The sequence below is a fragment of the Ciconia boyciana genome, chromosome 4, assembly GCF_034638445.1.
Source record: "Ciconia boyciana chromosome 4, ASM3463844v1, whole genome shotgun sequence".
NCBI classification, from domain to species: domain Eukaryota; kingdom Metazoa; phylum Chordata; class Aves; order Ciconiiformes; family Ciconiidae; genus Ciconia; species Ciconia boyciana.
Window position 1 is genome coordinate 11,734,001 of NC_132937.1, and position 11,883 is coordinate 11,745,883.

Genomic DNA, 11,883 nt, shown 5'->3' on the forward strand with positions numbered 1-11,883 from the left:
TTGTTTAAAAAAAATCAGTTTAGTCAACTAATTTAGTCAACTTTATTTGCAAGTTGAGAGGGAATTAGACTAATAGTTTAAGCTGAATAAAAGAAAAACCCCTTCCCTTTGCCCACGAAGACAAAAGCTAAAGTGTTCTTCCAGGATATGCAGATCCAGGTTCAAATTTTCATCTGCCTGATTCATGCATGCTGGTTTCCTTAATTTAGCCTTTTATTTTTATCAAAAATTTCTGAAAAGGAGCAAAACTATTTCTTTCAAGTCAATCTACAACAATATTTAAGTGTCTAGTAGAAAAAGAGATGTACATAATCATGGGACACAAATATTCTCATTTTCCCATCTGTTTCATGCTTGAATCTTCCTACAACTGGCGATTGACAAACAGCTTCCTACTAGCAAATGTTTCTGTTAAGTCTGTATATTGTCACTCTGAATCATTTTCACTGCTCTCGCTGAATTCTAACCGAATATAATATTTAGCTCTCCTAATATACAGTTAGTATATATAATTAATTAGGCGATCAAGTTTTGCTGGTTTTTTAAAAGGGGGCAACTCCAATTAATAAATTGTACCAGATTACATGTTGAGCTTCCTGAACTTGGAAGTGACATAACCGCTACCATCCATGGCAGGATTACATTGTCCTCCCCACAGTCCCTCATACTGTGCTGTGTGACATGATACAGCGTGGTGAGTCTGAGAGAAAGTTAAAGTCATGGATCTGATCATAAATGCAAAGATGCACAGATTTTGAACAGAAATTTAATCCTGTTCCACTTAATTTACATGTCTTTTTATTATATTCCTACTCGTACATCTGTCATACCAGGCTGTTTTTGTCTGAGTGTGTGAGCCCAGGAGCCCCGCCGAGTGGAGGCGGAAGGATCTCCGGGTGGGCAGGCAGATGTTTCGGTTGACAAGACCTGCTGGGGCCAGATTCATGGAGTGGCTCAAAAAGGAGCCCTACATCACCTTAAACAAGGCTGCTGGAAAAACTCAGCCAGGAAATGTAGCAGTTGGGAAGAGGGCTATGGAAACCCCAACCTTAAAGGATAATTTCCATGCTGGGACGTGTGGAGTTGGAAATGCAGAGATGCAGGATGAGCCTCCCTGAAACCTGCAATCTGCCAAAGCATGGTGGCAAAGAGGAAAAAGATCGTTAACTTGAATAAATAAGGGAAAAACAATGTCTTTGAAAACTCTGAGATTTTTGCTAGAATTCAGAGAGAAACTGAGGTGGGGTTTCCCCGTGGGCATCCAGAACCATGAGGAGGTGCTTTGAAATGCCCCTTGTTCAGTCATCTGAGAAGAGCGAAGGGGTGTGCATCTCCAGGGAGAAAACTGTGCATTTTCTGTCTGCTTTAGAAATCTCACTCCAGTCAGACTTTCTCCAATGTTTTCCTAGAGGAATATATGCAATCGCCGGAATGTTTGTGCTTTTCTAACACTCTTGCTTGGTGGATCATCGCCTCTGGTACTTAGATGTTTGGGAATTGTCTTGGTTTCGGCTGGGATAGAGTTAATTTTCTTCCTAGTAGCTGGTATAGTGCTGTGTTTTGGATTTTAGTATGAGAATAATAGTGATAACACGCTGATGTTTTGGTTGTTGCTAAGCGGTGTTTACACTGGTCAAGGACTTTTCAGCTTCCCGTGCTGTGCCAGGCGCACAAGAAAGTGGGAGGGGCACAGCCAGGATAGTTGATCCAAACTGGCCAAAGGGCTATTCCATACCATATGACATCATGCTCAGTATATAAACTGCGGGGAGTTGGCCGGGGGGGTAGCGGTCGCTGCTCGGGGACTGGCTGGGCGTCAGTCGGCGGTTGGTGAGCTGTTGTATCACTGTTTTTTTATTCCCTTGGGTTTTGTTCCTCTCTTGCTCTCTTGTTGTTTTCCTTCTCATTACTATTTATTATTATTATTGTTATTATTATTTTTTATTCCAATGATTAAACTGTTCTTATCTCAACCCACAAGTTTTCTTACTTTTGCTCTTCCGATTCTCTCTCCCATCCCACCGGCGGGGGGATGGTGAGCGAGTGGCTGTGTGGTACTTAATTGCCGACTGGGGCTAAACCACAACAGAATGAAAGAAAATAAATAGTGGTCAAAACTTGGCAGGAATTGATCCACAACAGGGATTACCTAAACCCTTTGCTGTTCCATGTATCATTTAAAGAGGCAGCTTGTTGTAGGTAAAATATATTTATCATCTGGCCCAGTGGGATTATTGGGGCAACTGTCTCTATCAGGACATGATGCTGGAAGTGAGAGGCTCATCAGCTGGCAAAGGCACAGGAGGAAAGATCTGGTTACAGGACAACTAGGGACTGGAAATGAGAAAGGCAAGTGTGGTGTCACAGTGTATGCAGTGAAGTATTTTCAGTGGTGGTGAGAAATTTTTAATGCTACTGTGCAAATCTTTGGTGAGACCTCAGCTGGAATAGCTTGTGCAATATTCTGGATGCTAACTTGCAAGGATGAGGAGTCACACCTGGGACATGTGAAGAGGAGGGCTGTCAAGGCCTTCAGAAACACGGACAGCCCATGTGATGGGAAGAGGGAAGTGGTTTAGAGATGGAAAGAAGCAACATCCCTTTTGGAAAGGTGCAAGCCAGTCCTAGTTTAAAAGTTGTATAGCTATTTGAGTGATGATGAGTCTGAAGTACCAAGCTTTAAGACATTGGTCTTGTCAGGTGTAGTGCCATATTCATGTGGAAATACAGCTTCTGGATTTGGAACTGGTTTGCACTGGGAAGTCTGGGCATGGTCATGGGGCCTTGCAGGCACCTATATGCAAGCACCTAACTTGGAGAAGTTGTCTTCCCTCTGCTGCATAGCTCAGATTCTTTCACTAGCTTGCAAAACTCTGTGCAGAGTCATTTTCTTCCTTATGTATGTCACGTAACCAATTGTCTAGTTGTCTAAGTTGAGCTAGTGTATTCCCAGCTCACGCGGGAAGTGCTAGTGCCACCCTCACGTCTAACAAACCAGCAATCCCCAGGCTGTGGTTATTCTTACTCCAGCCTGGAGGTGTTTGGGGTCAGCACAAGCGGACTGTTAAGGACACCAGCTCTATGCCTCACGCTAGCACTAGTGCCTGTGGTTTTACTACTGACTTCTGCAGGCTTGAAATCATCAGTCTCAAAAATCATGGCCTGGTACCTTAGTATCGGGTGCTCCTTCCTCTCTGGCATTTTGGCTGGGCTTTTAGTTTTGTTATTGAAAGTGGTGAACATGGGAAATCTTATCTCTTGTCTGAATGACTTCCATAGCTGTGCTCAACATCCTGTGATGGTGCTGTCTCTCCATGAATGTCTCCCTTGTAATTGTTAACATGGAACAAATATCCCTGGAAACAAACAAAACAAGGAAATATAGAAAATATTTGCTATAAAACAGAACTGTGTTTAAATTGAGGGTCTTCCCAAGGAGCTTATTAATACATGCTTAGAGCAGAGCATGCTTTGTCTAGCCCTGAATGTTGACTTTTTTTCTGAATCCTAGCAGGATAATATGGGGTTTTTTTAAATGTCACAGTCTCTTTCATGGACCTAAATCACGATAAGTCTTTTGTACAGAATGATTTAAAAGCTGAAATAGACTTAGAGCCTTAATGTAATGAATGTGCAGGAATTCTTGAAAAATTAGATTTTTAATTAGTTAACAGTATTTTATTGTAGTCATTTTTGAGGGTGGAGAGAAATGTTTGAGTATGCTTTTCTCAGTACCTGATCCACAGATCTAAGCATCAATCATATAGTATCTCTGGGGATGCAGTTTTGGGGACTAGCCCATGGTGTCATTTAAAGAACAGAACTTTTGCTTTTTATGAAGTTGTTCCAAGTGGCAGTTTTGGGATTAGATGTCTCAAGACACGTGTAAAAGAGAGCTTTTTATATGCATGCTGCCTGCTCAAATCCAGTCCAGAGGCTGCTGGTATACAGGTTGGGATATTTTGGCTTTGCTTTCTTTCATTAGGAGAGTGAAGAGGTGGGTTGTCTTGTTTAGGTGACTTTCACAGATGCTTGTTACCGAATAGTAATAGGGCAAAGAGTTGACCTGGAGGTTGACTCTCCAATGACCCTTAAAGTTGTAATAACTGAGAAAGCAGCAGTTACACCAATAAAAGCTTCAAATGAGCTGAGGGCTGAGAAAAGGGAGACTGTTGCTTATCAGAAGAACTGAACCGATGCCAGCAGAAAGCTGATACAGGAGCGACGTGAGCAATATTATCTCCCGAACAGACGTGACTGTGTTCCAGAGGCTGCAAGGTCAGACCCCGGGTTTGCTTAAGGGCACGTGAAGACAAAATACATCCTTTCTATACTACTGTAAACAGGGATCTTAAACAGGATAATTAACATTATTAGAATGAGCTCTCTGCTTCGTGGAACTTCTCCATGTATTTCTCAGCCAAGAAGAACAGAAGAGTCTGAAAAAGTAGTTTGCAGCAAGTTTGAAATGACTCGATGGCCAGAAAGAGAGAGGCTATGGGTGTACTTTCCGCTGTGTGTAGAAATTGCTCAATCATCTAGATTATTTTTACCATGAGTAGGATCTTACTATGGAATGAGGATTTACAGGATGAAGTCAAGGTGAACACATCCCAGCCGTCCACTTAACTTCCAACCCAACATTTAGAGCTGTTTTCTCCTGACCTTCTGTATTTAAGGGTCATTACCACAAATACCAGAGGTTTTGGGGCAGATTCTGCCTTTTATTATTATTTTTGAAGTCCTTGGGACATGAGTGAAGGACAGCTCAATTGTGAGTCATGGCGGCAGACCATCTCCGAAGGCATTCTGATCACTTAATGGAAAGAAGCCCAAGCTTGCCAAATATTTGAGAGTTACTGACACATTTAGTGCTAGATATGGTCATGAACGGCTCTTTAGAAATAGTCACCAACTCTTGCGGTGGCTAACTGCAAGGAGGGCTCAGGGGTACTGAAAGATAATTTTAGAGTAATACAGTCGCATGGGTACTTGGTTTAGGCACGTGCCTCATGGTGACGGTTCTGTAACTTCATATATATAACAAACAGAATGGAAAAAATAAAAGTAAACAATAACAAACAATTACTTTTTCCAGATCCTGATGGAATTGTTAAGTGAAATGTAATACTCTGTCAATGAAACAATCTGACAACTCTAATGTCAGAAGGTAAAATGAGCTAGATGAAACATTTTACAGAAAAGTAAACTAGTGGACTTTAGCTCATGGGTTTTTTGTTTGCATGTTTATTTTTTTAAAAAATTAGGATGCTGGCATGATGAAGTTACTTGCTGTGGGTCAATGTGTTCCCAACTGCAATGTCAAACTAAATCAAATCCCATGCCTAAACCCCATGCAGTAAAGGCCTGAGCTTCGAGAGGGCTGCCCTGGAGTTCGTGGGGACACGAGCCAGCAGCAGCTGATGCACTCAATCCCACCGAGGAGCCAGGCCACCTTTTCAGATGGATCAGGTGGCTGGAAACACTTTCCACAGTTGTATCCTATCTGATGCTCCAATTTTATCTTTTTTTTTTTTTTGCATTCTGTTTCCCAGTACAACAAAGAGGAATTTGAATATGTATTTTGTTGTGGCACCTACCAAAGAAAGCTAGAAATAAGCCAAATCGTTTTGCTGTAATTACTTGTTACAGGCTAAGAGCAGTTGCTGTGTCTAGTTCAGGATTTGAAAATATAGTTCCAGTCCTAAAGCCAATAACTGTATCTCATGCTGTTATTTTGGCAGGGATCTCCAGAGGGGGTACAATTTAGCAAAAATGGGTGGAGACCTCAAGAAACATTAACTTTCTTGGAAAAGTCTGAAGTGACCAAATACTATGGGAAAGATTAGAAGAATACAAATTATCTCTAATCTCTTGAGAGGTATCAGAAGTAAGGTTTTCTCAAGCAATATATGATCTCTCATATCTATCAACTGAAATGAAAATCCAAATGTAAAATCAGGGTTGGGAAGCACTGCGGAATCTGACAATCCCGATATCCATAATTTATACCTGGGTTACAGGGAAATGTGAAACAGTATTTTAAACTGTGGCAGCTGTAAGCTTGCTGTAATTTTTAAGAAAAGACAAAGTGAGGAAAGAGCCGTAATTTTAGTAAGGTTTAGGATCTCTGTTCCACTTGTCTTGAATGTGATCTCAATGCACGCTGCAGAATGAAATCAGCATAGTAAACTCTGTGCTTTAAATAGAAACTAGGTACGTTTTCTTAAATCCCCAAGCAATGCAGGATTTGGGGGGGAAGGAGGGGAAAGAGATCACTCTGTTGCTAACTGGTATAAAACTTGCTTGTTCCTTCAATAGATCTAGATTAGTTTTTACCATCTCACAATCTAGTCCGTGTGAAAGATTTTTAGACACTCATATGGCATTTGTTCATTTGTTGGGTTGGGGGTAAAAAAGACCCAAACTAGGCTGGCATTTTTAATTTCTCTGTTACATAGCACTGGTGAAATAAAGGAAGCACCACACTGGCCCTGAGGACACAACTGGTGTTTCGTATTCAGGGGAAGTTGGAGGAGCTATAAATCCTATAAGAACAACACTGTGAACGCAGTAACTTCTAGTCTGAGGAAAGCTGCCCTGAGCCTCCCTAAATACAACCTCTAGTCTGGGTATGCAGAGCCCACCTGTTGTCCCTACATCCTTCTGCACATTTCCCAGGTGGGAAGGTGCCATGGGCTGGCAGCGAGGGTGCACAGCAGGGACTGGATGCATCTCATTGAGGATGCTATTTTTTATTTCTCAAGCAGCAAGTCTAAACCATATCTGTGCCTGATAATAGGAGCCAGCTCTTGCTAATATCAGGATATCAAGATAAAGCAAGGGGATGCCCATTCCAGATGCTGCTTTTCCTTCTGGACCACAGAAACAATGTGCTGTAGCACTGTTTAAAATGAAAATGAATGAAGGACTGTAATGAAAAGGACTACTGCTAAGATGCACAAAATGAATTGTCACATGCAAGTGATAACACACGGAAGCACTGAAGAAAACTGCTGCAATATTCGTGTAATTTAACATACCAACAAATTGTTTAAATTTCTATCTGAGAGTGAAACAGATTAACATCCCATTCAAATAGCTGGAGAAGACAGTAACATGTAGTTGGGGCCTCATACTCTCATGCTGCCCAAATTTCATCAAATTTGATGAATTTTTCAGACAGTAGGAATTCAAAGTCTACTTGGACTATTACATTATCAACAAATCTGCAGAACTTATTCTCTGTACATACATGATGGGGTCATTAGTACCAGGTACTTTGTGCAGTTACATACAAGAGTTTAAATGAGATTTGCACTGAAAAGATATAGAATCATAGAATGGTTTGGGTTGGAAGGGACCTTAAAGATCATTTGGTTCCAACTCCCCTGCCTTGGGCAGGGATACCTTCCACTAGATCAGGTTGCTCAAAGCCTCATCCAACCTGGCCTTGAACACTTCCAGGGATGAGGCATCCACAACTTCTCTGGGCAACCTGTTCCAGTGCCTCACCACCCTCACAGTAAAGAATTTCTTCCTAATATCTAATCTAAATCTACCCTCTTTCAGTTTAAAACCGTTACCCCTTGTCCTATCACTACACTCCCTGAGAAAGGGTCCCTCCCCATCTTTCCTGTAGGCCCTCTTTAAGTACTAGAAGGCTGCAATAAGGTCTCCCTGGAGCCTTCTCTTCTCCAGGCTAAACAACCCCAACTCTCTCAGCCTGTCCTCATACAGGAGGTGCTCCAGCCTCCTGATCATCTTCGTGGCCCTCCTCTGGACCCGCTCGAGCAGGTCCATGTCTTTCTTATGCTGGGGACCCCAGATTTGGATGCAGTACTCCAGGTGGGGTCTCATGAGAGCAGAGTAGAGGGACAGAATCACCTCCCTCGACCTGTTGGCCATGCTTCTTTTGATGCAGCCCAGGATATGCTTGGCTTTCTGGGCTGCTAGCGCACATTGCTGGCACAAGTCCAGTTTTTCATCCACCAATACCCTCAAGTCCTTCTCAGCAAGGCTGCCCTCAATCCACTCATCGCCCAGCCTGTATCCATGTTTGGGATTGCCCTGACCCAGGTGCAGGCCCTTGCACTTGGCCTTGTTGAACTTCATGAGGTTCACATGGGCCCACCTCTCTAGCCTGTCCAGGTCCCTCTGGATGTCATCCCTTTCCTCCAGCGAATCAACTGCACCACTTAGCTTGGTGTCATCTGCAAACTTGATGAGGGTGCACTCAATCCCACTGTCCATGTCCCTGACAAAGATGTTAAATAATATCGGTCCCAATACAGACCCCTGAGGGACACCACTCGTCACTGATCTCCACCCAGACATTGAGCCATTGACCACAATTCTTTGAGTACGACCATCCAGCCAATTCCTTATATTGTACAAGCTCCAACTGCTTTTTGCATCTGTTCCTCTGTACTCTTATGAAAATAAATACAGAGAACATTTAAAAAAATACAAACCAAACTAAGCCAAGGGCCAGACTGCACACATTCAAAAAGGAAAAATACATCTAATTATGTACAAGGTTGCTATGACCACAGGGAAAAAACCCAATATATTCTCAGTGCTTGGCCCTGCTTTTGGCCTGGCCCTCCATTTGGCTCATCTTTATTCATGAGTAAATCTGGTTTAAAATAAAAATGGGGGGGGAGGGGAAATCAAGAAATATTTTTTGTGATGAAAAGATGCTATTTTTATTGAAGTGCTCTGCAAACATGCTGATTTTCATGAAAAATCCCAGCAGGAGGAAAAAAAGGATGAAATTGCTTTCAGTCAAGAATTTATGCTTTGGAAAGCTAATTTTTCTCAGGAATTTTGACATCTGACTTCAAATTTATTTCTTTTTTTATTTAACTAATTGCACAGCAGATCATTAGTAGTGGTGCATGTTGCCTTATGCCTGGCATGTTATGACATGAGATAAATTTTGTGTCATTTTGTTTAATTTCTACACAAAAGATACTTTGACCTAGAAAATAAATTAGGTGTGTATGCTAATAGTAATAGCAGCTGACATTAAATATCTTTTTAAACTATTGCTAACAATGTATTTAAATTACTATATTATTCATAACTATTGTTATTATGAAATACTGTGAAAAACTGTCTAGGAAAAGAAAGAAAAAGAAATTTTGTAAGAATAAATATTAGAACACCAAAATCAAGTTTCTCAGAAATCTGAAGTGAAAAATTGCCTAAAGCCACAGCTGAGTTTCTGTTCCAGCGGAAGTTTTTAAATGTTCACTGTCATTCCAGATGTGAAAACTGAATTCTAAAGTACCTGAATGTCCTATGAAACAAAACCCACCTTGAGGCACCACAGTCTTAGTCAACACTTGCACGTGTTTCCTGTCATCTTGTTATCAACTTCAACCTTGAAATATTAATGAATCTTAAATTAAAACACATTCTGCCAATGTTATTTCCACATGCCTGCTGGAAGCGCACCTTGCTACCAGGAGCAATGGGGATGCTGCTCTTCCCCTAAGGTTCATCATCACGGATGGGTGATGCTGCTGGTCCGCATCAGTGTTACACACCTCAGAGGGGCAGGACCAGCAGCGCACCACAGCACAGGTATGTCCTCTGTGCAAAGCTGCTCTGCTGAGCTGCATACCTCCGTTTCCAAGATGCTGCCCTGCTCTTGTGAAATGGATGTCATGAAAGAGAGAGACATTGCAGAGAGGGGGATGGAGCCCTCCTCACCCGATCCTAAAGGCTAGACCTTGAAAACACATGATTACATGGAAACTTATTTTTTCTTCTTTAAAGCAAGGCAGTCCTAGCAGTCACAGATAAAGAAAAGATTTGAAACATGAGCCAAAACAACCCAGGGTGCAATGCAGCAATTTGGAAATGCTCATTCACAGTCTGTGCTGCTTTGGGATGGTGAATACTGCTTGGGACTGTGTGTGGGGAGAGCTGGGGGGGGAGAAGAGGGAGGGCTCAGCACAACCAGAGCCCAAAGGTCAGAAGTACCTCAGCAAGGATGAAAGAAAGTACAAGTGGGACTTGGTAGCCGGAAAGCCGGTAGCCATGCTTTCTTTGCATGGTGGCCCGCAGCATGTAGTGGAGCCTGTGAAGTCCTCATCCATTACACACAAAGCAGACCCACTTTGCTCAGACGGATCTTGGGACATGCAGTAACTAGCAGGACAGTCACGTGTGCATTGCTTTATGCAGCTCCTACTCTGGCTTTTTCCTTCAGTAACTCCCCACTCAGCACAACCTTGGTCACCCCAGTGCTCTGCTCCCAAACCAGAGAAACACTGCAGGTTCAACCAAGTACTCTCCTTCCCTGCAAAGCCTACACACTGCCTCTCTCCAAAAAGTGCTGTGTGCTACAGAGCTGCTTAAAAGGCTCTGCCTCACCTTCACAGGGAGAGGAGAGATAAGATAAGGGAAGCAGGGAAGGGTAGTCTCTAATCCCCACACAGCCTTTCCCAGGGGCTGTAAGGATGCTAACGCTGCTGCTGAGAACTGGACAGCTGTGTGACACCTTCCCAGGTGGCTGTGGCTGCCGGAGGACATGAATGAGCCCTGAGCGCATGAACGAGGCACAACACTGCTGCACTGTGCATCTACAGCTCTCTGGTATTTATGCCAAACAGAAAACGCTCTGGGAAGAAACGGAAGATCTCTGCAACACTTTTCACGAGCATCAATGTGCCTTTTATCGCATTTTTGGTAGACATAAGTGGCTGCCTGGCACACGTGTGCATACACACACAGGCAGAGCACAGTCACCTCCATAAAGTAACCTCTCACAAGAAGCAGCTTTTGTAGATGAAACATCTCATCTGTGGGGATGGGACTAATCAGAGGACATCAGTGTGTGCTCATACTTTGTGTATATTTCTCCAAAAGCACATCTACTGTCAACTGTTCTGGGACATTTGTCATCATTAAAACAGCTTTAAAATTATTCTGAAAACAGATGATGTTTCTCAAATACACAGATGAAAAATGAAAACTCAGGGTTGGATTCGTCTTACTTAATTTGAAAGTCCTCTGCCAAAGTCTCCCCTAGAGCTGGTTGCTGAAGAAGTTACTCATTCCGATTCATCCACCTAAATGTAAACGTCTGCGGCCCCCGCGCCTGCCACCAACACGGGTGTGTCCCCCGCACTCCCCCCCGGGGCGGCGCGGCGCCTTCCCCGCCGGCAGCGAGCCCCGAGCCGTGGCCACGCGTGTGCCCTGCGGCTCCTCGCCCCCTCCCCCCCGCGGCCGCGGCGCTCACCTGAAGCAGGTGGTGAGCTCGCCCGTGGGCTTCAGGCAGGGGTACCGGGTGGTGGCGATTTTGTTCTCGGAGCAAACCTCCCTGCAAGGCGGAGAGTCGGATTATTAGAAAAAGGGAGAAAAAAGAAAAAGAATGTGGTGGATGAGGGGGAAACGCACAGAAACAGGAGCATAGGGGTCCGCGGCGGGGGAACACCCACCTGTCGCCGTCCTGTGGCTCTTCCCGGTAGGTCCAGGCGTGCCCCAGCGCCAGGAGCAGCAACAGCCGGAATGGGGCCAGGCTGCGGGCCAGCCGCCCCATCGGGCCGCCTCTCCCCTCCGCTCCGCGCCGCGCCGGCTCTGCCCGCCCCGGCCGGCGGCGGGACTGCGCCGACCCGCCGCTCCGCCCGCCCCGGCGGAGGGCCGCCCCCTGCGGCCGCCAGATGTGCCTGCGGGGAGGGGCTGCGCCCGCCCAGATGTGCCAGCAGATGCGGCCCCGCGGCGGGGCAAGGCAGGGAGGCGGCCAGATGTGGCGGGGTCGCGGCAGATGTGCGGCGGGGGTGGGGGGACACCAACTCCCCCCGGCCCCCCCGGCTGCAGGGAGCACGGGAAAAGGTGCAGGGGGTGCCCGCCCCAGGGTGAGCAGGGCAG

At 44.7% G+C, this 11,883-nt stretch overlaps 1 protein-coding gene across 1 annotated transcript in view; it reads right to left on the reverse strand.

Moving 5' to 3' along the window:
• Positions 1-11,575, reverse strand: part of CCBE1 (collagen and calcium binding EGF domains 1) — a 99,857-nt gene extending 88,282 nt beyond the window's left edge. The window contains exons 1-2 of the mRNA XM_072859631.1: positions 11,454-11,575; positions 11,255-11,335 (exon numbers count right to left, since the gene is read on the reverse strand). Coding sequence (XP_072715732.1) covers positions 11,255-11,335; positions 11,454-11,554 — 182 coding nt within the window. The 5' untranslated portion in view covers positions 11,555-11,575. The remainder of the gene's footprint in view (positions 1-11,254; positions 11,336-11,453) is intronic.
• Between the last annotated feature and the right edge of the window lie 308 nt (positions 11,576-11,883).